The 26,006-nt window shown below is 41.1% G+C and overlaps 1 protein-coding gene across 1 annotated transcript in view; it reads left to right on the plus strand.

Moving 5' to 3' along the window:
* Positions 1-26,006, plus strand: part of LOC133783232 (lupeol synthase-like) — a 36,012-nt gene that overhangs the window by 2,260 nt on the left and 7,746 nt on the right. Inside the window, exons 3-11 of the mRNA XM_062222778.1 lie at positions 587-775; positions 6,216-6,305; positions 6,396-6,593; positions 6,813-6,897; positions 7,011-7,177; positions 7,290-7,478; positions 25,438-25,551; positions 25,648-25,767; positions 25,883-26,005. Coding sequence (XP_062078762.1) covers positions 635-775; positions 6,216-6,305; positions 6,396-6,593; positions 6,813-6,897; positions 7,011-7,177; positions 7,290-7,478; positions 25,438-25,551; positions 25,648-25,767; positions 25,883-26,005 — 1,227 coding nt within the window. The 5' untranslated portion in view covers positions 587-634. The remainder of the gene's footprint in view (positions 1-586; positions 776-6,215; positions 6,306-6,395; positions 6,594-6,812; positions 6,898-7,010; positions 7,178-7,289; positions 7,479-25,437; positions 25,552-25,647; positions 25,768-25,882; position 26,006) is intronic.

Raw genomic sequence — 26,006 nt, forward strand, 5'->3', positions numbered from 1 at the left:
ATATAAAGAATGGAACAGGGTTTCTTTAAATTTAGAGAAAACACTATCCATGACTCAAAAGGATTTTAATTACTTTTTATTTATATATTTGATTGATATTTTATTATTTTGCATTATATATATAGTAAAAAAATATATTATTTAAATAATATAGAGAAAATATAAAGCAGTTATTGTATGACATAATGTAAAATTTTGATATAATATAAAAAAAGTAAAGTTTTAGTGATATATTTTAAAAAATAAATAATATAATTTGGTGAGAGTGGCCCCGTCCAAATTGCACGTGATGACACTATTATGTAAATAGTAGTGATAAGTGCACTCAAATATTATACAAATTGATATGATACTTTTTATACCAATCACATTTTTCTAAATTTGAACCCATAAAAAGCAGTATCATATTACTGCATATAATATTTAAATGCATATTTTAAGTGCACACATAATATATCATTACTCATTATGTAAATTAAAATTGGAGCTAAACCATATAGTTATAATAATTTTGATAAATCCTACCTTTATAACATATATTTATATTTATAATTGTTGTGATCAAATTAATGAAAAACAATTGCAGCTTACAAAGGAAAGTTAAAGTAAGAGAATTATTCCAGCAGCTGTGAAAATGAAGGAAAGTGATAGGATAACAGAGGAAGCAGTAACAGTGACATTAAGAAGGGCTCTTACTTACTTTTCTTCAATTCAAGCCCACGATGGCCATTGGCCTGCTGAATGTGCTGCTGGATTAACTCTCCTTCCTCCATTGGTAGCAATTAATTAATAATATATATATTTATATTTATATTTTTCCTAAGTTATAATGATTCGAACACACTTAAATTGTATACAATTTTCACACCCAATGATATCTATGATCTCATTTCAAAATAACCTCATATTATAAAATTTATTTATAAAAATAGAAATCTTTTTAAAGAGTTATATTGAAAGTTACCATATATTGTATTTATAAAAAATAGTATATTAAAAAAATTCCACTCTACCTAATCGATACTGTTGGACGCCACAACACGTGAAAACGTAATTACTTTATTGATACAGAAGTAATTACACCAAGACTTGATTACAATTCTTGACCACACACTAAACACTCTAGCTTACACTCTTTGGAACACTTTTAGATGCACTTTGTGTACTCACTCTTTGACTCACTTTTGGGACACTCACTTTTCTAGTACCTTGGACACACATTACATTTTTATTTATAGGCTACCAAGGAAACATCTACATCTTTCTAGACTTTTCTAACTTTATAATTTATTTAACTACTTCCTTCATTTTTCTAAATGTTTCTAGAACTTTCTATATTGTCTAATTAGTTCTAAGCTATTCAAGAACTTTCTAGAATGTTCTATGTTCTTCCTAGTATATTCTAGAACATTCTAGAATTCTAGAGCATTCTAGATACGGTAATGACTTTTAACACTCCCCCTCATTACCGAATCTCTAAGCTTCTTCTCGTTTGATGAGGTTTAGTTGAGTTCTGAATTTCGAAAACTTGATTGTGCTTAGTCCTTTGGTGAATATGTTAGCAACTTGATCATCTGTGTTGATTTGTTGCATCTCTATTTCTTCTTGAAGCACTTTTTCTCTTAGAAAATGATAATGCACTTCCACGTGCTTTGTCCTTGCATGAAAAACTGGATTTTCTGCTAAGCGAATAGCAGACTGATTATCACAATAAAGCGGCATTGCATTGTCTGTAGATTGGTGTAGATCCTTTATCAGTTGCATTAACCACATACTTTCCTGAGCTGCCATTGCTACTGCTCTATATTCTGCTTCAGTGGTTGACAAGGACACCGTCGATTGCCTTTTGCTACACCAAGATATAGCTCCAGATCCAAGCTTGAATACATACCCAGTAGTCGATCGATGGGTATCATGATCTCCAGCATAATCAACATCACAGTATCCAACTATCTTAACCTCTTCCCCTTTCTTATATAAGAGACCATAGTTAATGGTATCTTTGACATACCTCAACATTCGTCGCACTGCTTCCAAATGAGGTTTTTTTGGGTGTTGCATATACCGACTTGCTACACCAACTACATACAAGATATCTGGTCGAGTCAATGTTAGATAAATTAGACTACCAACCAGCTGTCGGTACATTGCTCTGTCTTGCAAGTCCTGCCCTTCATGCGCGCATAACTTGGCATTAGTCTCCATAGGTGTTGAGATGGGCTTGCACTCGAGCATTCCAAACCTTTGTAGCAATTCTTTAGCATTCTTTTGCTGACAGAGAAATAAACCTTCCTTAGTTCGGTCAACTTGTAATCCAAGAAAGTGTTTCAATTCTCCAAGCTCCTTCATTTGAAAGCGAACTGATAAGTTCTCTTTTGTTTGACGAATCTCTGCTTCATCATCACCAGTAATGATGAGATCATCGACATATACTAGGACAACTGCGATCTTTGCATCCCTTACTTTGACGAATAAGCTTGAATCTGCATGCGCCATGGTATAACCGCTCTTTACTAAGAACTCAGCAATCTTGCCATACCATGCTCGTGGAGCTTGCTTCAATCCATAGAGCGCCTTTTTCAGTTTACAGACATACTCAGGATGAACTTTAACCTCAAATCCTCTTGGTTGGACCATGTATATTTCTCGATCTAGTTCTCCATGTAGAAAGGCGCTCTTCACATCCATCTGCCATAGTCTCCAGTCTTTACATGCTGCAAGCGCCAGCAGGACTTGTACTGTTGTAATCTTGGCAACTGGGCTGAACGTCTCATCATAATCTAGCCCATACTGTTGAGAGAATCCACGAGCTACTAACCGAGCCTTGTATCTTTCAATTGAACCGTCAGGACGAGTTTTTACCTTATAGACCCATTTGCACGAAATGGGGTTTGCTTCCTTTGGCTTTGGCACCATCTCCCAAGTCTGATTCTTCTCTAAAGTAGTTATCTCTTCTTTCATTGCTTCAAGCCACTTGGAGTTCTGGTATGCTTCTTCATATGACTCCGGCTCTCTGAACTTCTCTTCTTCAGCTACAGCAGCATTGGCGTATTTGGGATTTGGCTTCCGCGCTCTTGTTGATCTCCGAAGTTCTGGTTGGCCATTGTTTGCATCATCTTCTATTCTTTGATGCACTCCTGTTTTCCATGGACTCTGTGCTGTGTCTTCGTTGTCTTCTTCACTTTGTTCTTCTTCATCTGTTTCTGGAGTTGAAGGTAACTCAACAATTTGCTCCCCCATCTTCTTCTGCAAATTGTCTTCTATTTCCTTAGAATCTGGTAACTCTTCCTTTTGCAGTGACCACCATGAAGAAGCTTCATCGAACACCACATTTCTCGACGTATAGCATTTTCCTGTTGTTGGGTCGCAACATTTCCACCCTTTTCTTTGGCTGTCGTATCCAATGAAGATACACCGTATTGCCTTCTTATCAAATTTGCTACGTAGATGACTTGGCACAAACACGTAGCACACACAGCCAAACACTCGAAAGTGACTTACTGTAGGTTTATAGCCCCACAGTTTCTCAAAGGGTGAGACGAACCCTAACTTTGCTTGAGGAAGTCTATTGATCACATGAGCTGCTGTTTTCATACCTTCTGCCCAAAATCTTCCTGGAACATTCTTCGCATGTAGCGTGCTTCGACATGTCTCTGCAAGGTGTCGATTCTTCCTCTCAGCTACTCCATTCTGTTGTGGTGTATTGGCACATGTGAATTGATGGCGTATGCGGCACTCTCGTAGGCACTGAGAAAATTCATCTGATGTGTATTCACCGCCATTGTCTGTTCGCAGACATTGAATTTTCTTGCCAACTTCTCCTTCGACTATTTCTTTGAATTCTTTAAATTTTGAAAAAGTTTCGGACTTTTCTTTTATAAAGAACACCCATACGTACCGTGAGAAGTCGTCAATGAATGTAACCATGTACCGCATGCCGTTGATCGATGGTTTCTTGACTCGCCCGAATACGTCAGAATGAACTAGCTCCAATGGTGCTTTGGCTTTGAACTTTGAGTCTTCATACGGTAATTGATGTGCCTTACCGTATTGGCAGCCAGCACATATAATCACTGTTCTAACTTCAATTTGAGGAAGACCCTTCAGCATAGATTTCTTCATCATCACCTTGAGTTTATGATAGCTGATATGTCCTAGCCTTGCATGCCACGAATCTGTTGTTTCGTTCTTTCGAGTCTTGTCTACATAAGCCGATTCTGCTGACATTACATAGACTGACTCTAAACGTTGTCCTCTCATCATCGGTGTTCCAGAGATTTCAAGATCTTGGTAGATCTTGACATCTTGAGGACCGAATACGACATGGTGGCCCGATGCCGTAAGTTGCGCTACTGATAATAAATTTTTCTTCATCCCAGGTACATGGTAGACATCCTGGAGTGAAACTTCTTTTGAGCTGAATCTCGGCATGATTGTTGTTTTACCGATGTGAGCAATCGGTAATCTTGAGTTGTTGGTTGTTACCACTACACGACCACCTTTATATTCTGTTATGTTCTGCAGCTTCTCTTCGTCTCCTGTCATATGATTTGAACAGCCAGAGTCGATTATCCAATCATTATTGTAGTCGATCTTTCTTGGAACAGTAGCTGCTAGAGCTAATTCTTCTTCCTCCACAGCGAAAGATGCTTCTGCGTCCCATTCTTCATCGCTTGTCTTTTCTGCATTTGACGTGGCTGCATTACCTTCTTCAGTTTTCTTCTTGAACCAGCAACTTTTAGCCATGTGGCCATACTTTCCACAGTTGTAGCATTTCCCATCAAATTTATTGTTATTCTTTGACTGGCCACGTCGGTTGTCTTTCTTTTGAGCTCCCCCTGTTTGGGAGCTTCCATGATGACTATCCTTGTCATCATTTTTATTAAAATTTTTGCTAGCATTTGGTCGAGATCGACCTTTCTTATCACCACTAAAGAGTGCTTCTTCGTCACTCTTTAATGAGATTCCAGATGTTTGCTTAGCTAACGCTTCTTGGTCAGCTAGCAAGTTTTCCAATTCAACAAGAGAAGGTTGGGTTGGCCAACCTTGTATTGCAGCAATAAAAGTTCTAAATTCTGGCCTTAATCCATGAATAATAATTCTTCTAATTCTAGCATCCGACATGCCAGCAGCAGAGTCTAATGCAGAGATTTCGCGACAAAGAGATTTTACCTTGGTGAAGTATTGGTTGATCGTCATGTCACGCTGCCTGATTGAGAGAAGCTCATTCTCCAAAAGCTGCAATCTCGTATCATTCTTCTAGGTGAACAATGATGTGAAAGTATCCCACGCTTCCTTCGGTGTCTTCGCCGGCCTGATGTGCTCCAACATTTCATCTTCCACTGTGGTCTGAATCGCAAACATGGCTTTGCCCGCTTTAATCTTCAATTTCTTCAAAGCGGTTGCATCTTCCGGTTGTGTGACTTCATTGCCACCAACGATCTCCCACAAGTCTTGGCCTTGGAGATATGCCTCCATGTGCATCGACCACGTGTTGTAATTTTGGTTGTTAAGTTTCTTAATTCCGCCGACCACTTGAAGGTCACCCATCGTGCAAACTCTGTAGTACTAAACCACACACGATCACTCTAAGAAACTCACAAAGGACTCTTTCGGTACGACCCTGATCCGGCTCTGATACCACTTGTTGGACGCCACAACACGTGAAAACGTAATTACTTTATTGATACAGAAGTAATTACACCAATACTTGATTACAATTCTTGACCACACACTAAACACTCTAGCTACACTCTTTGGAACACTCTTAGATGCACTTTGTGTACTCACTCTTTGACTCACTTTTGGGACACTCACTTTTCTAGTACCTTGGACACACATTACATTTGTATTTATAGGCTACCAAGGAAACATCTACATCTTTCTAGACTTTTCTAACTTTATAATTTATTTAACTACTTCCTTCATTTTTCTAAATGTTTCTAGAACTTTCTATATTGTCTAATTAATTCTAAGCTATTCAAGAACTTTCTAGAATGTTCTATGTTCTTCCTAGTATATTCTAGAACATTTTAGAATTCTAGAGCATTCTAGATACGGTAATGACTTTTAACAGATACTTCATAATCTTAATTGTTTAGCTAAGTGAATCGATTAAAGAAGGCTGACTTAAGTTACAAAAATTAACTCTACACAAATATTTATATATATATTTGAGTTTATATTAAAACCAACTCAATCGTAACAATTTGCAGGTAATAGTGTTATATATTACTGGATCACTTAATACTGTTTTTGGACCAGAACACAAAAAGGAACTTATTCGCTACATCTATAATCACCAGGTATATATATTATATATTATTTTTTTGACATCATTTAAATTAAAGCTATTATATAAGACATAATTAATATATATATCTATATATTATTAGAATGAAGATGGAGGTTGGGGACAATACATAGAAGGACCCAGCACGATGTTTGGTTCGGTAGAGAGTTATGTTACGTTGAGGTTATTGGGAGAGGGTCCTATCCATAGTGAGGAAAATTCTATATCTAAAGGCAGAAAATGGATTCTTGATCATGGTGGTGCTGTTGGGATTCCATCTTGGGGAAAGTTTTGGCTAACGGTATACATCACATATATACTTTTAATAATTTTTTGCAAAATAACTTTATAATTTACGCAGTTAGTCGAAAAATTAAATTGGTGTACAAGATTGATGTTATTTTGTAAAAAATTATCAAAAGTAATTTATAACACAAAATTTCAGATAAGTTTTACCAATTTCTCGTATATATATATATATATATATATCAATATACATGGTATATATATATATTATTAGGTGCTTGGTGTGTATGACTGGTCAGGATGCAATCCAGTGCCCCCAGAGCTTTGGCTTTTGCCGAGAGTGTTTTTCCTTCATCCAGGTTGAATTAATATATATATATATATAATCTTTTTATTTTGGATACACTAAATCAATACAAGTTTGTAGAAATAAAAAAGTTTTGTTTTCTTGGTGTGGTTGGATATCATGTAGGGAAAATGGTTGCCTTGTCTCGCTTGATTTATTTGCCTATGTCATTCCTATATGGGAAGAGGTTTGTTGGTCCAATCACTGAGTTGGTTCAATCACTAAGGCAAGAACTCTATACCGAACCATATCATGACATAAATTGGAACAAAGCTCGAAACACTGTTGCTAAGGTTTGTTCAAAACACATATACATATATTTTTATATAAGCAAGAAATATAATAAATAGTTAAAAGTTCCTCAAGCAATTCTAAAGATCGATATTTGATGTAATTTTATTTTAGGAGGATCTGTTTTATCCTCATTCTTCGGTGCAAGATATGGTGTGGGGACTACTTTACAATTGTGGAGAACCAATGCTAACACGATGGCCTTTTTCTATGCTAAGAAAGAAGGCAATGCAAGTTGCTATGGATCATATACATTATGAGGATAAAATTAGTAATTATCTTTCCATTGCGAGTCAAGAGAAGGTAAAGTGTGTTAGAGAAAATATTCCATATGAAAAATGTGTGTAGGTATATTCAACAATTAATTTATAATAGCATTGTAACGCCCCGATTTCCCGAGACGTTACTTAGGGAGTCCATTTAAAAATAATAAACAATAAATACTTTAAGACACTAAGAGAAAATATTTATTTAAAATTTAAACAGACAATATAAGATCTCATTATTTAAAAATAAAAATGTTGAACGCTAAATTTAATAACAACATAAAGAAAATAACTGTTCAAATCTTAAAATTTAAAACATAATATTTATTTCTAAAAGCATAAAATAACTGGAGCCCAGCCTCTAACATGTTCCGTCCATGCCTCGAGCCCGCATCACTCACTGCTTTGTTTTGCCTTTACCTGCACACAAAGTACCAATGAGTTAACGCCCAGTAAGAAGAGCTATGTCGGACATAACTCCCCAAACTAGAAAACAATAAAAGAATAAACATCATAAACATAATAATCATCGTGCGATACATAAGCACCATATCACACTAACATAATGTATGTTACACTCACACACATAAATACTAACAAGTCATGTTGATCGGACATGAAATGTAATCTGCCTTGCCTGCGTTGTACTCACACTCGACATTCCCACGGTGGCACCTAGAATAGCCTGCGCTGTACTCATACTCGGCTGTTGCCTCGAGACATCGTTGCACTGCCTGTGCTGTACTCACACTCGGCAGTTCCGTGGTGGCATCATATTATCTTGAGTTATACACACCCAAGATAATTCCTGCAAGTGCTATTCTCACACAAGCAGCTAGAATAGCACGCCTACTCTATCATCTAAGCATGTCTACTAACTAAAATCCCTAGCACTATCCTCATGCTAGTCAACCTAATGCAACAATTCAAGTCACAATATAATTACATAATTAGATAAATAGGAAAACAAGGTTGTACGCATAACGTACACCCTGTGCGTAGATGTCCACTATTCTTACCTTAAGTAGTGAATTGTCCGCTGACGTGTCCCGAACCACTTGCTGTGTCACATTGACGACCGTTGGCTCCTCCATAAATATCCAGATCGGGTTCGCCGGAGCCTTGCCAGAATCTTCTTCTTCTCCGTCGCTGGCAAGATTCTAACTCCTCTTTCCACTTGTTTTTCACACTCCAAACCGATTGGAATTAGTTCCCAAAGATCCTAGCACCTCAAATAACCCTTGAATCTTAATAAAGCTGACCCATGATGGCCGGATTGTGCTTGTCTTCCCCGTCGCCGGTGTACTGCCAAAAATGATGGTCAAAATACAAATTTTTTAGAGCTTTTTAATCCATTTCTTCATGTCCAAAACACTTCTTAGGGTCCCTCTAAGCTTTCTAAACACTTCAAAAAAAAAAAAAAACTCAGAACCTCCCATGTTCTCTTATATCCGAAATTATTCAAGAACACCCACTTTAATGGTGAAAATTTGTGATTTTTGAAAATAAACTTTCTAGCCCCTTTTGTCATGTCAAAAACGTTCCTTAGATCATAGGAAAGATATTTCAAACACTCAAAACCACCCAGAAATTTCCTAGAGCTCTCAAACCCGAAATTTCCCTTTCTCTCTCTAGAAAATTCAAGAACCTCTATTTTCTTCCACTAGTGTGACTCTCCCTCTCTTCCCACCATTTTGATCTGTTGAGAAGCCCTCTAAATCGTGCTTAAACAAAAAGAAATGAAGGCTTAACCACTTGGTTGTTGTTGATCGATTCTAACCCTATGCTTAAGGAATTTCTTTTAAAATTAAATAAAAGAAATGGTGATCTTATTATAACTGAATTAAATTTAGAATTTAATCAGTTAAATTGCATTTGAAATCATATTCTAATATCATTTAAATTCCCCCAAGTAAATTCAAACATAGGGACTGTTATACCTAGATTTCGAGCCATAGTAAATATGACCTCGAAAGCTGAGTTCGCATTAAATGGTCTCGTGAGGGTTAGGGTACGTTCTACGATTGTAAGTCGAGCCTGCAAAGTATGATACATGACCTCGAGTGTAGTGACCTCGAAATGATCTCGATCTCGAAAGATAGCTCTGAGAGCCCCTCATCTTCAGGAACTTCAGAGCAGGGATCTCGAGCTCGATATGCTATCTCGAAAGCAATGTTAGCTTGGGAGATGTCAGTGGCTCGCACAATGACGTGAAACCTGGGATGCTGAAGCCTTGGAGATACGCTATGATCACCTTGAATATCTACAAGTATTGTAAATATGGGATGTAATCCTCATTTATTGATGTAAATCCCCAAGAATCGTGGGATATTATTTAGTCAGTTATGCGTTTCCTGATCTTTGGGGAACGTTTCCTTTTATATCTGATTATTGGCATTTAAGGCCATTTATTTTTATTCACAAAAGAGTAACTACCCAAAATATGTGGGATAATATTCTACATCCTTCTCTATAAATAGAGAAGGCATGCACCATTGTAAAGGGCCGAAAATCCCGATCCTTGAGAGAAAACTCTGAAGAATTCATGCTGAAAGAATTTTCAAAGATAATCTTGAGTTTAATAACAGAGACTCGTGGACTAGGCAGATTTAACTGCTGAACCACGTAAAAACCGTGTGTCTGATTCGTTTGTTTCTTTTAGCCATTGTCTTAATTGTTTACGTGCTCTCTTCTTTTATCTGTTGACGAAAAACGGCGTCAACAGTTTGGTGCTTTCATTGAGAGCCTCAAGCATCCATCCCAGAGAGATTCATGGCTGCAAACAATCAGAACACTCCTGAAGAAAATTACCCAAGGCGTCTTGGAAAACAACCAATGGAGAACCCGGACGCTGAAGAAAGGAGTGGGTCCTCTGATTCCCGGGGACCACCTCCACAACCAAGGGATGAGGACATGTATTATAACCCTGAGCGTTATGTCCCTATTGTAGAATTGGAGAATCGGCAGCTGAAACAACTGCTGGCAGATGCCAACAAACGTAACGAGGAGCTGACTAGGATAGCCGCGGAGGCGCAGGTGGCTCAGCCCCCGCTTCTGCGCGAAGACCAAGTCCCTCCTCCAAAGGACGTGCACGTTCCTCCCCGGAGGCCCCGTGGGCGTCCACGAAAAAAATGCTACCACAAGGAGGCCAGCACAACCTCCAGCACCAACAGAGCCATCTGCTCCTTCTAGGCCTCAGAGGAGTACCCGAGCTCGGGTCCCGCCTAATCCACCTGTGGAAGTGCCTGCAGGAACTGAGAATAACCGAGCTCCTGCCGAGGCTCGGACTCAGGTTCCTGGTAGTGCACCGAACGCAACTGGCCCATCTCGGGCAAATTCTGGACCCTCCAGGCCGAGGCAAGGACAGCAACCACCGTCACCTATACGGTTTCCTCCGTCTCCCATAAGATATCCTTCACCTCCCCGTAGGAACGCTCAACCTGGTTGAGATCAGGATCAAGGGCGTACAGGGGAAAGACAAGGAGACGTTCCAGGGGCGGAAAGGCGCGCCATCCGAGAGAAGTCAGACGTCCCGATCTCGCACTGCAGAGACAAGGCGATGTAGAAAGGATCCACCACGAAATGACCGATCGATGACTTTCACCAGTGATGAGTCTGGAGAAACTAGGTCTGTCAGTAAACACGACCGGGGTCGTAAAAATACTGGAAATCACAAGAGCCATCCCGACCTGCGCAATCATCTGAATCAGAGCAGGGGAAATGGAGATCAGACAAATCCGGATCTTAGGAATCATCTGAATGGGCGTAGAGATCCCTCACGGAGACGCGAGCCTGGGATCGCGATTAATGACTATCAATTCCAAACACCGCCTAAGGACCCAGTACAAGAAAGGATCGATCAGCTCGAAAAAGCCTTTAGGCTTTTGAAGAATGAACGAGGGAACGGTCGATATGAGGACTCTGATGAGGAGCTCGAGCCGTTTGCTCCCAATATTTCTAACACTCAGTTCCCCCAAGGGTTCCGGATTCCTCACGTCCCAGCGTTTGAAGGAAAAACCGACCCATGCAGCCATCTGAGTACATTCAACACTATCATGAGAGCTAGTAACGTGGGTTACGAGCTCAGATGTATGTTGTTTCCGACATCATTGGCCGGACCTGCCAAGAGTTGGTTCGAGAAGTACAAGAGACATTCTATAACTTCGTGGGATCAATTGTCTAGAGACTTCAAGAAGCAGTTCCGGGCTATGATGGGAGTCAGACCCGAAGCATCCACTTTGACTAACGTCCGACAACAACCGGGCGAAACACTGAAGAGCTACCTGACAAGATTTAATCTAGAGGTCGCCCGAGCTCGAGACGTGGATGACAGTGGGCATTTGATGGCCATCCGAGCTGGTGTTTTACCCGGGAGTGCCCTTTGGGATGACATGCAAGGGAAACCGGTGAGGTCGATAACCGAGTTTAACAGACGGGCGCAGAGATTTGTCAATGTAGAGGAGGCGAGGTCAACACTCAAGGCGACCTCGCAGACCGAAACTACAACGATAAACATTAACTCCGCCTCAACCTCGGTTGACCCAGCAGCTACACAGCCTACCTCGGAGAATCCCTCCAAGAGGAAAAAGAGCGAGGGAAATAATCCCGAGGTTGATGGAGGAAAGAAGAAAAAAGGAGAAAGGTATTTCTCCGTATATAAAGTGCACACCGAGCTCAACGAGTCTCGGGAAAACATATACCTGGCTAATGAAAACCAGGTCCCCTTCAGGCGTCCAGACCCTATGAGGAATCAAAAGTCCAAGAGGGACTCCAGCAAGTATTGTCGATTTCATAGGGACACCGGCCACACAACTGATGAGTGCCGACAGCTGAAGGACGAGATCGAAGGGTTGATCTCGATAGGTTATTTCCGGCAGTATGTCAAAAACCAGAATACTGGACAGGCTACTGCCAGCCAGAGAGTAGCCGTGCTTCCGGCAGCACAGAATAATAACTCCCGATCTCGGGATGAAGACAGGCCTCCGCCGATAGATGGAGAGGACGTAATAACCATCTCGGGAGGTCCTCATCTCGCAGGAGGGGGCAGAAATGCTCAAAAACGATATGTGAATGAGCTGAAGACAGGGGACGGGTCTCCATATGAACCCGAACCAAGGGCACCAAAAAGCCAAAGGGTTGAGACTCAGCCTATAACCTTCACCGAGGAGGATGCCTCTCATGTCCAGTTCCCTCATCATGATCCACTCGTCATCACCCTACAGCTTGCCAACAAAAGAGTGCGCCGAGTTCTCATAGACAATGGGAGCTCAGTTAACATTCTTTATAAAGCAACTCTAGAAAAAATGGGACTCTCCCTTCGCGACCTGAAGGCTTGTGCAACCACTTTGTACGGCTTTTCTGGAGAAGGAACCGCCTGTATGGGGTCCATTGAACTCCCTGTGACCTTGGGAGACTATCCAGTCTCGGTGACCAAGATGATGGAGTTCGTGGTAGTAGATTTACCTTCTGCCTACAATGTATTGCTCGGGAGACCCGCCCTGGTCGAGCTGGAGGCAGTTTCATCTGTAAGGCATCTAGCCCTTAAGTTCCCAACTCCAAGTGGAGTCGGAACATTGAAGGGAGATCAATTGGCAGGAAGGGAGTGCTACAACATTTCCTTAAGGGGAAAGAAACAAACAAACGCGCAAGCACTCGTTGTCATACAGAATAAAGATGGGACAGTCTTAGAAATTGATGAGGAGATCGATCCAAGGATTGAAGAGAAGGTTGACCTCCAACCTTTGGAGGAGCTCGAAGAGGTTTAGCTCGATGAATCTGATCCCTCAAAGAAGGTGAAGGTCGGGAAACACCTCCAAGACGAATCAAAATAGCAATTAATTTGCTTTCTGAAGAAAAACCAGGATGTCTTCACGTGGTCACACTCTGACATGGTGGCAATAAGCCCTAATGTAGCGAGCCACGCATTGAATATAGACAAAAGCTTTCCCCCGAAGCAGCAAAAGCGGAGGCAGCTGGATGAAGACAGAAAGAAAGCACTAAAGGAGGAGGTGGACAGGCTGAAAGCAAATAATTTTATAAGGGACGCTTTTTACCCTGATTGGGTGGCCAATCCAGTGTTGGTCCCGAAACCCAATGGGACATGGAGGACGTGCATCGACTACTCGGACCTCAACAAGGCCTGCCCGAAAGACTGTTTTCCCCTGCCGAGAATTGATCAGCTCGTAGATGCCACGGCAGGGCATGGTCTGATGTCGTTCATGGATGCCTATTCTGGATATAACCAGATTCCCATGCATGCCCCCGACCAAGAGCATACGAGCTTCATTACAGACAAAGGGCTCTACTGCTACAATGTCATGCCATTCGGACTCAAGAATGCCGGAGCCACGTACCAGCGGCTCGTAAACATGATGTTCTCAGAGCAAATAGGGAACAACATGGAAGTTTATGTTGACGACATGCTTGTAAAGTCTCAACTTAACAAGAACCATGTTGATGACCTCGAAGAGTGCTTTGGCGTGCTCAGAAAGTACAACATGAAGTTGAATCCTCAGAAGTGCACTTTTGGGGTGTCTTCAGGAAAATTTCTGGGTTTCATTGTCAATTCTCGTGGGATCGAGGCTAATCCCGACAAGATAAAGGCCCTCATCGATATGCCTTCACCTCGGAAGCATAAAGATGTTCAAAGCCTGACTGGCAGGATGGCAGCTCTGAGCAGGTTCATCTCGAAGTCAACAGACCGCGGTCTCCCATTCTTCAACTTATTGAAAGGAAGTAAGAAGTTCGAATGGACAGATGAGTGCGAGCTAGCCTTTCAGGAGCTCAAAAAGCACCTAGCCGAACCGCCCATCCTATCAAAGCCTGAGACGGGAGAAGTACTGTTCCTGTACCTCTCAACTACCGAAAACGCGATAAGCGCGGTGCTCGTCCGAGAGGAAGAGAGAATACAGAAACCCGTCTACTATATCAGTAAAAGATTACTGGGGGCAGAGTCAAGGTATCCACTGATGGAGAAGCTCGCCCTTAGTCTGATCCACTCATCTCGAAAGCTCCGCCCTTACTTTCAGGCACATCCTATCCATGTATTAACAGATCAACCACTAAGGCAAGTCTTGTCTAAACCAGAGGCGTCTGGTCGACTCCTAAAGTGGGCTGTTGAACTCGGACAATTCGAGGTCACCTACCATCCGAGGACGACCATCAAGGCACAAGCATTGGCGGATTTCATAGTGGAGTGCACCGGCATCGCTGATGACGAGGTAACAACCACGGCCCACGAGCTGTGGAAACTTTACGTCGACGGGTCGTCAAATGAAAATGGAGCGGGGGCAGGAGTTATTTTGATCACTCCTGCAGGGAGCAAATTTCACTCTGCATTAAGGTTCGGCTTTAAAGCATCTAATAATGAAGCTGAGTACGAGGCTTTACTGGCGGGACTACGAATAGCAAAGGAACTCAAGGCCAAAGCTATACATTGTTACAGCGACTCTCAGCTCGTAGTTAATCAAATCTTGGGAGAGTACCAGGCTCGTGGCACAAAAATGGCAGCTTATCTGGAGAAGGCAAAGTACGCATTGGAGTTTTTTGAGTTTTATGCAATCGAACAGGTTCCCCGAGAACAAAACTCAAACGCAGATGCCTTAGCTCGCCTCGCCACCTCCGCCGAAAATGAGGAGCTGAATGTTGTGCCCGTAGAGCACCTGTCAATGCCCAGCATAACTAAGCCTGACGAGGAAGATGTGAGTATGATCGAGGCAGAGCCGACGTGGATGAGCCCGATAGTTGAGTACCTCGAAAATGGAATTCTTCCGAAAGATCGAAATCAGGCTCGGAAACTAATGTATCAACTTCCCCGTTACACCACCCTGGACGGAAGGCTATACAGAAGAGGGTATTCCATGCCATTGCTCAGGTGTGTGACTCCCCCCGAGGCAAAGAAGATTATTGAAGAAATTCATGAAGGATTCTGCGGAGATCATACCGGGGGGCATAGCCTATCCAAGAAAATTATACACCAAGGATATTTCTGGCCAACCATTAAAAAGGATTCTTTCGAGTTCGTGAAAAAGTGCGACAAGTGCCAGAGATTCGCCACGATACCCCGAGCTCCACCTTCCGAACTAACCATGTTGACATCCCCATGGCCTTTTGCGGTATGGGGCATCGACCTCATAGGCTCACTCCCAACTGGCAAAGGAGGAGTAAAATATGCTGTGGTCGCGGTTGATTACTTCACAAAATGGACGGAGGCTGAACCATTGGCGACCATAACTTCAAAGAAGATCCTAGATTTCGTGGTAAAGAACATCGTATGCCGATATGGAGTGCCAAGAAAGATTGTGTCTGACAACGGAACCCAGTTTGACAGCGATTTATTTACCAACTTTTGTAACAAGAACGGTATAATAAAGAGCTTTTCGTCAGTGGCCCACCCTTAGGCGAACGGTCAGGTCGAAGCCGTTAATAAAACTCTCAAGAGTTCCTTGAAGAAAAAGTTGGAAGAAGCAAAGGGACGATGGCCTGAGGAATTACCCCAAGTCCTTTGGGGATATAGAACTACAGCTCGGACATCAACTGGGCATACCCCGTTTTCTCTAGCATACGGTTGCGAGGCAATGTTGCCCATTGAGGTCGAAATTTTCGACGATTCGAACTCAGATTTACGACCAAAGTTCCAATGATACTCAGCTCGAAGAAACCCTAGACTTGATCAAAGAAAAAAGGGAAGAGGCGCAGCTGAAAAATGCTGCTTACCAGCAACGGACCACGAGATATTTCAATAAGAGGGTTCGAGACCGAAAGTTCGGAGTGGGAGACCTGATTTTGAGACGAGTATTCTTAGCAACCCGAGATCCAGCAGCTGGGGTGCTCGGGCCGAATTGGGAAGGACCATACCAGATAGAGTCAATCATCCGACCGGGCGTATACAAACTTGCGAGATTAGATGGGAGCCTGATACCTCGAGCATGGAATGGCGAACACCTTAGACCATATTATCAATAGTATAGGAAGTGTCGCCCGTAACCATGATTTTCTGTACTTAGTTTGTTTTTGAATTTCAAATAAAGGGTCTACTTTGTTTCACATGTAATTTATTTTTATTTTTTGCAAATCTCTCTTAATTTAATAACCTATGATCACACTCATAGGATATTAAGGGGGCATCATTGGTATACATACCACCAGCTTAAAAAAAAATATACATAAAGTACTTGGATATAACCAAGTACGCGATATTAGATAGATCGGACATAACCGAACACAAAGTATTTGGACATGACCAAATGCGCGAGCTAAGATAATTCGGATATAACTGAACCATCGCGAGCTAAGATAGTTCGGATATAACCGAACCATCAAAACCTAAATATCTGGAGTTAACCAGATGGGTAGGCACAACAGGTTTGGAACAAACCGGCCAAATTATCAATCGACGACAAATGGGAGCCTAAACCTATTGCGAGATAAGTCAAAGTCGAGACTGGAATATCTTAGAAATATAGTTTCGAACTCTTAAACTCGGAGCTAAAATACTGAGGATGAGGAAAAGAAACTAAGAAAAAAAAAAAAAAAAGATATAACCAAATCATTCATATTACATACCATATAAGTACTTTCAAGTTCATGGTTGGAGTAATATCCGACCTTGATAAATAACGAGGTCGGAAACGGATAATCCGAATAAACTATGCATGAATGCATCGAATTTCGAGCCTAAAATCCAAACTATGTTTGTATGCATAAATAAGCATAAACGAGTTCATCAATTATAAGAATGTGCGAAATATTTTGAGCAAAGAAATGTAAAGCATGTAAAAAATTAAATTAGAAAAAAAAATTGTATCAGCCCCATGGGCGTAATTCACAATAAACATAAACGGATTCATCAATTACAAGAGGACACAGCCCCGATGACCAATCTCCCCGAGGTCAGACTCAATGAAGAGGAACCTCCTTGGCCTTCTCAGCGGCACCGGACCCCTTAGGACGAATAGCATGACTATCCTCCTGAGCTCCCTCCGAAACGGTACTCGGAGCAGCTTTATCCTTCTCGAGCTGCTCAGCCTCTTCCTTCTCGAGCCGAGCATTCCATCGTTCGAGGAAGGACGCCTCGAGGGGACCCAGAAAACTGGTATCCAGTTCTTCGTTATAGGCCCACATCCGGTACATGGCTGAATCGACCGTCGTTTCCTTCTTTTCTTTGAACTCGGCAGTAAGGCGGGTTTTGATATCCTCCATGAGGTCGAGGGTGACGGCCTTGTCTTCCTCGAGCTTCTTATTGGTCTCCCGAAGCTGGATGTTATCTCTCTTTTGCTTCTCGAGTTCGTTTTTCAGCTTCCCAAGCTCCTTGGCCATTTCCTCACGCTCCTTAACCACTGCCTCGAGCTTAATGTTCGCCGCCTTCAGGTCATCATTCGCTCTGAGGTGGAGGTCCCTCTCCTCTTGGGCGAGGGTCCTGCTCGAATGGACCTCGTTGTTCAGCTCGTAATTGAGCTGGGCAGTGAAAGCAAGAGCCTGAAAAAAGGAAGAAACCATCATTAGCCTCGAGACAGTATGAATGTAAGCAAAGGGAATATAGGATACTTACCGCGGCAGTGTGCTCGATACTCTTCTCGAACAGGACAGTGCGGTCCCGAGTGCCAGTTATACACTGCCACTGAGGAGCCTCGAAATTGCCGTAGCTCTGGCCGATCCGGGACATTACATCCGAGATCAGCGTAGATCCGTGAGGATCGGCAGCATTATCCACCACATACGAATCCATATGGGTGGAGATGGTTAGCTTCTGAGCTCGGGAGGCAGAAGGTCTTTTGGCGAGCTGGGTAGAAGGCATTTGACCCGCCAAAGGAGGTTGGGATTCGACCACGGCAGCGATACCAGTCTGCGAGGCCGGCGCCACCACAGAGACGACGGCCTACGAGGGTGGTATCGTCGTGGGGGCGTTAGTCTGGCCAGTCGATGCAGCAGCAGAGCTCGAAGCCGGCGGGGGAGGAGGAGTCGTTTTCCTAGATCTCTTGGAGCTTTTCCCAGGCTGGCTGGTTTTCAGTCCCCCTGCCCTGGGGCGTTTGCTCCTCTTGGCACCCGCATTGTCGATAAGGGGGTCGAGGTCGGAGTCCATATCGCCTGCACAAGTCATCACAGTGAGTCAGTAAAAGAAATACAAGTTACTTCAACACTATATATAGAGTGGTGGAAGAAAAAACCTAACTGGAACTTTCCCCCGAGCTTGAGCTTGGGGACCATGAAATTCCCCCGTCTTCAGAAGAGGCGAGGGGAGGGCCTTCCCTATAAGTTGGTGATAACCTCGAAAGGTCCCTATAATCATTGGTCCCATACTGCACAGCTATCCCATTCCACATCTCGTCCGTGGTATACATAGTGTCGTATTTCCCGAGCCCACTATCAAACCTATGGACACAGTCATCTACCCAACTCCATATGTAGAAGTGGTATCTATCCTGTGGGCACGAGACTAGTCTATTGGGCCTGTGTTTTAATAAAGTGGGGGACCACATTCGCGAAGTAGGAAGGGTTTTACCTCCATCAGAGTCCGAACTCGAGGCTTCATCATTGGCCTCGTTCCCCGACCGCGGACTTCTCGAGCGAATTGGGAGAGATGCTTTCCTTTCCCTCCTCGGAGGAAGGATGCCTGTGGGCAGAGGCACTTCCTCCCAGCGTTCATATTTGTTACTGGACCAGTCAGAGGTTGACTGGCCCTGTCCCAACAACCCACAAGCTCGTAGCTTGTCCTCATGTAGCAGAAATGAGAGAGACCTCCTGCCATAAGGGAGTCGGAGCAGGCTCTCTCTGTGCTCCTTCATTGTCTCATCAGGGGTGGGACGCTGAAAGTTAGCTGAAAGGCGAGATACACTTCAACTAAACATGGATTCAAGGGCTAAAGATTCGAGCTCAAAAATAGAAAATATCGAGAATACTTACGAATTCGCCTAAACGAACGATGTCGAGACGGGAACATACCGTCTGTCCAGAAAAAAGCCCTCTTGAAGTCAGGGGGATGGTTCGGAAGGTCTTCAAAGATTTTTGTCTCTTTGGGGTAGCTCGAAAGATAGTAGAAACCATCTCCTCCCCGAGCTCGGGAGGGATTACTCTTCAAACAAAAGATATATAAAATCTCTTGGGGTGAAGGTCCTATCCACCCCAGCTCATGGAATAAGGACCTCAGGGCAGACAGCACCCTGTATGAGTTGGTGTTGAGTTGGAATGGAGCCAACCCAACGAAATCGGTGAAATATCTGAAAAAGGACTTCAGGGGCAGCAAAGCTCCTGCCTTTAGGTGTTCCTGGCTCCAGGCCGCGTATTTCACACTGGAATCGCGGCCCCCAGGAGCGAAGCAGCTCCGTTCATGCCTTGTCGGAGCTCGACACTTCAGTGTGTCTAGCGAGCTAAGGCCATGAATGGCCAGGATGTCAGTTATCTGGTCGGAGGTGGTAACCGAGCTCTGGTAGAATTCGGCTTCAAACATCTCCCTCCTAGGCTGCGAAGACGAAGGCTCCGCCATTAAGGAAAACTGGAGTTCCCCCGGGTGGTATGCTACTGTGACTTTTAACGCAGGGTCGAGGGGAACTGGCCTAGGTCCTGGGTTAGGCTCCGGATAGATGGCTTCTCGAAGAACCCTTCTCTTCTTTTCGATGACCTCGTCTATCTGGCGACGATAGTGGGCTCGAATGTCTTCTTGCTCCCGTGCGATCTCGTATTCTTTAATCCGACGCTGGTTCCGGGCAAAGATCGATTCCGGGCTCGGAGATTTGGGCTCGTAAGGAATTGCTCGTCGTGACCCCCACCGTCTTTCCGGATTCTGTGACATCTAACGAGAAAGAAAAAATGGTGAGGGCCATGCATACAAGAATCACGAGCTCGACAGAATGAGCTCGGAGATTTAAGGACAAGAAACTAAGAATTTAGACCCTCACTAAGGGGTCAGAGCGCGTGTTCCACAGGAAAGGAAAAGGAGCGTGGATGATTTTTTTTGAAAGTCCTGAAATTCAAGGGAAAGGAGAGTGGCGGTTAGCCAGGAAAAGCGTTTTTGGGTCTCGTGTATTTGTCAAAGCCCATATTTTTATCCGAAAGCTTAATGTACAAGAAACGCTGCCTAAGAATTTCAAAACCCAGAAAATGGGAACCACATTCAAACGTCGAAACTGGGTATAAACCAGAGACGAACTTCCAGAGTGAAAATCCAGAAAGCCTAAAAACCTATCGGTTCAAACCCTCCTATCGCATCATGCTAAGAACGTAAACTAACATACACAGCAAGCACAGTATAAAAAGAACAACAAAAATGGCGTACTTACACAGTGATGGTGATTGCAGCGAAATCGTCGAGTGGAGAAGAGGTTGCAAGAAAGAACTCACTGACTCGTACAAACCAGGATTCTTTTGTTTCTTCGGCCTAGAAAACATGCAATGAGTATAAACTGTGGTAAGAGGTTTAGGGAGTGTTTTTCTTTTTTCTGGTCTGTGATGAACAAATGTGAAGAAGACGAAGAGGGGGTCTTGTATAAATAGGTGGGAAAACTGAATTAATCAGGAGCGTTGATTAAAATCCTCAACAGATCGAATGGAGGGGGGTCGGTGATAAGATGGCGCCGAAAAGCTGTCAGACGAACGATCGTGGGCATGTTCCCAAGGTACTCAAGTACCTAAAGTGAGCAATACCTATCTGGCACGTGTCTGTTTTTAAGAGTGTGACGGTATGGTTCCCAGAAAGAGTAGTTCAAAAGTTTCCTTCTCTTAGGACTCGAACAAATACTTTTGAGGGGGCAAAATGTTATACCCAGATTTCGAGCCATAGTAAATATGACCTCGAAAGCTGAGTTCGCATTAAATGGTCTCGTGAGGGTTAGGGTACGTTCTACGATTGTAAGTCGAGCCTGCAAAGTATGATACATGACCTCGAGTGTAGTGACCTCGAAATGATCTCGATCTCGAAAGATAGCTCTGAGAGCCCCTCATCTTCAGGAACTTCGGAGCAGGGATCTCGAGCTCGATATGCTATCTCGAAAGCAATGTTAGCTCGGGAGATGTCAGTGGCTCGCACAATGACGTGAAACCTGGGATGCTGAAGCCTTGGAGATACGCTATGATCACCTTGAATATCTACAAGTATTGTAAATATGGGATGTAATCCTCATTTATTGATGTAAATCCCCAAGAATCGTGGGATATTATTTAGTCAGTTATGCGTTTCCTGATCTTTGGGGAACGTTTCCTTTTATATCTGATTATTGGCATTTAAGGCCATTTATTTTTATTCACAAAAGAGTAATTACCCAAAATATGTGGGATAGTATTCTACATCCTTCTCTATAAATAGAGAAGGCATGCACCATTGTAAAGGGCCGAAAATTCCGATCCTTGAGAGAAAACTCTGAAGAATTCATGCTGAAAGAATTTTCAGAGATAATCTTGAGTTTAATAACAGAGACTCGTGGACTAGGCTGATTTAACTGCTGAACCACGTAAAAACCGTGTGTCTGATTCATTTGTTTCTTTTAGCCATTGTCTTAATTGTTTACTTGCTCTCTTCTTTTATCTGTTGACGAAAAACGGCGTCAACAGGGACATTATGGTCATTTCATAATTACATGCAATTACCATTATTTAATCCATTTAAATAATAATGCAATAAACTGTATAATACAACATAATGAATTCATATCATGTTATTAATATTATTATGCTCATAATAATAATAACATTCAGAACATAAATAAATAATTAAATTAACCCACGTAATTAATTATTTATTCGGCATTATGCACATGCCGAGATTTAAATCTCATTCCAGGTTCTCAAACATAAGAAATCAAGAATCTTTGTTATCATTGGAATCCATACATATCTAAACCCATAAATATGTAAAATGACAAAATACTCTCAGTGGCAAAATTACAAAATGACCATTTCGAGAAAACAAATATTACAAGCATGGGATGAATCTCATACTTCTTACCATGCACCACATTCTACTTCTATATAAAAAATATGTAAATAATGGAAATATTATTGGTTTTAACAGTTTGTTTTTGTTAATTTTAACGGAATATACAATTTAAACTAATAGAAATAGATATTTATTAATTATATTAATATAAGTTTAAATTCAAATTCAAATATTGTAAAATATTATAATTATAATAATATGTAATACAAGACTATATATTTAATAATTATATTAATATAAATTCAAATGTTATAAAATATTATTATTATAATAATATTTAATACAAGACTAGATATTTAATATTTATATTAATATAAATTTAAATATAATAAAATATCATCATAATAATATATAATACATCATGTTAATTTTTATAAAAAAGAATTATCATTTATATTTAAAAAAGTTAACATATTATATTTTTTTTTTAAAAAGACAATGTTTTTGTTTAATATGTTTATGTAATTTTTTAGATATAATATTATTTATCTATTTAAAATTTATATGATAATAATATATATTTAATAACATAATTAACAAATTTTATAAATAAAACTAATAACGTTGTGGTTTGTATCTAATAAGAATCTGAGTGCGATGAAAAATGATTTTCATTAATTGGAAAAGTTCTGTACAAAACAATATAAATAGTCTAAGCTAAGTAAGTAAATACACAGCGGTACAAACTAATCAGAAAGGCTAACAAACTCTATAAAACTCATAACAGAATTCTAGCAGCCTAACTATATACAATCTCTAACATTCCCCCTCAAACTTAGATTAGATAGAGAAGCAAGTCTAAGTTTGTCTCTAAGCATAAGAAACTGAGAACTTGAGAGGGCTTTAGTTAGAACATCAACAATTTGATCATGAGCAGGTGTATGCTTAACAATCAGCTGCTCATTGATTACCTTCTCACGAACAAAATAGAGATTCAATTCAATATGCATTGTCCTAGCATGAAGATCTGGATTTGCTGACATTAGGATTGTGCTAAGGTTATCACACCACATAGTAGGCTGAGACGATTTGAGCTGAATTTCAGACAACAAGGACTGAATCCAAGTTATCTCTGCAGTTACCCCAGCAAGGCTTCTGTACTCAGCCTCAGTGCTTGACCTTGACACCGTTCTTTGCTTTTTAGATGACCAAGAAATCAGACTGGGACCAAGGTAAACACAAAACCCAAAGGTAGACCTCCTATCATCAGGGTGGGATGCCCAGTCAGCATCACAATAACCTCTCAACCTCAAATCTTCACCCTGCCTCATATGCAAAACAAAATCTAGAGTCCCTTTGAGGTAACACAAAATCCTTTTGACTATCTTCCAGTGGGATTGAAGAGGTTTCTGCATAAATTGAGACTCTATTGACTGCATAAGTGATCTCCAGTCTAGTGATTGTAGCATACTGTAATGCACTGACTAAACTTCGATACTCATGAGGATGAAGGACAGGATCGCTCCCAGACGCTAAGAGTTTCTCACCACCAGTCATTGGTGAAGGCAGGGAGTTTGCAAACTGTAGCTTAGCTCGACATAAGATGTCAGTAATATATTTTTTCTGAGATAAATGTAAACCAGTAGAGGTTCTGGTTACCTGCAATCCGAGAAAATAGCTCAAGTCTCCAAGGTCTTTAAAAGGAAAAGCTTTGTGCAAATCTGAAACTAAAACATCAATAATTGAAGGAGTATTCCCTGTTACAAAAATGTCATCAACATAGACTATAATAATAGTAGTATGATGATGTGTAATTCAAATGAACAAATAATAGTCAGATTTGGCACAAGTAAAACCAAAAGAGATTAAGGCAGCCTTTAGCTTTTCAAACCAAACTCTTGGAGCTTGCTTTAACCCATAAAGTGCTTTATGAAGTTTGCAAACCATATTAGGAGCAGTGATATCTTCAAAACCAGGTGGTTGAATCATATAAACCTTCTTAGTGAGTGTGCCATTAAGGAAGATATTATTTACATCCAATTGTTTAACAAGCCAGCCTTTGGAAAGAGCAAGAGTAAGTATTACCTTTACCGTAGTTGGTTTCACAATAGGGCTAAAAGTTTCAGTGAAGTCAGTCCCATATTGTTAGTGAAAACCTTTAGCAACAAGTCTAGCCTTGTGTTTTTGAATTGATCCATCAGGATTTTCCTTAGCTTAAAGACTCACTTACAACTTACTGGTTTTCTGCCTGAAGGTAATGAGACGAGGGACCATGTACCATTGTTTATAAGGGCCTGAAACTCATCTTGCATAGCAGAATACCAAGAAGAGCATCCCTCCAAAACTTTCCAAACTTTTGCCGAGGTATCTGATCCAACAACTCGAGTGAGCATCCCTTTCGTCATAGAGGAGAGAAGCCAAGAGTAGAGAAGATTATCCTGCTAATCCCACTGAACGAAGGCAAGATTAATGTTCTTGGCAATCTGATCTGCTTCAGAAATAAATTTCGGTAGTGGAGACGCATCTTCAGAGATGTAATCCTGAAGCTGGTGGCCTTTGATCGCAGACAAAATTTGTGGTTGGCAGAGCAAGAAATTATTCAGATCCAGCTTAAATGAGATCTTATGAGAAAACGTGACCAGAGTAAACAAGGAAGAACCAGAAGAAGATGAAACAATGGCGGCCGGAGTAGTAGCCATTGCCGAGGAATACAATCGGAGAAGAAAAACCAAGAACGAAGAACAATCAGAATGAGGAAACACAAACAGAGAAACTCTCAGTGGAGTGACTTTGATACCATAATAATAATAATCTGAGTGTGATGAAAAATGATTTTCATTAATTGGAAAAGTTCTGTACAAAACAGTATAATAGTCTAAGCTAAGTAAATACACAGCTGTACAAACTAATTCGAAAGGCTAACAAACTCTATAAAACTCACAACAGAATTCTAACAGCCTAACTATATACAATCTCTAACAGTATCTATCTAGTATATATATATATATAGAAAGATAGATAGATATATAAATATAAAGAGTTCAGTTCAGATGTAATATTGCTAATTAGATGCTATATATTACTCAAGTATTCCTATGAAAACTTATAAAATCACTTGTGGTATATACAGATAGTAACTATGCTTGCTCGTTGGGTTGAAGATCCAAATTCAGAAGCTTTTAAGTGTCACATAGCTAGACTTCCAGATTATTTTTGGATTGCTGAAGATGGAGCCAAGTGTCAGGTTTAAAAGTTTTGGATTGCTGAAGATGGAGCCAAATAATGAATAGATTATAATCCAATTATAATTAAACTCTTTTGTGTGTATTTATATATTCAGGCTGTTGGTTCTCAATCATGGGATGGAGCTCTTGCTGTTCAAGCTATTATATCATGTAATCTAAATGAAGAGTATTGCCATACTCTTCGAAAAGCCCATGAGTTCTTAAAGGCTTCACAGGTTTGATCTCTCACATAAATAAATATATATATTTATATAATTATATATTTATGTGTATATAAATCATGTTCTTATTAAGCAAAGTTGTTATATATATATATATAAATATATGCAGATTCGTAAAAATCCTCCTGGAAACTATACTCAAATGTATAGACATATGTCTAAAGGTGGATGGACCTTTAATACTGCTGACCAAGGTTGGGTAGTCTCTGATTGTGCTGCCGAAGCATTAAAGG

This window comes from Humulus lupulus, chromosome 6 (assembly GCF_963169125.1).
Source record: "Humulus lupulus chromosome 6, drHumLupu1.1, whole genome shotgun sequence".
NCBI classification, from domain to species: domain Eukaryota; kingdom Viridiplantae; phylum Streptophyta; class Magnoliopsida; order Rosales; family Cannabaceae; genus Humulus; species Humulus lupulus.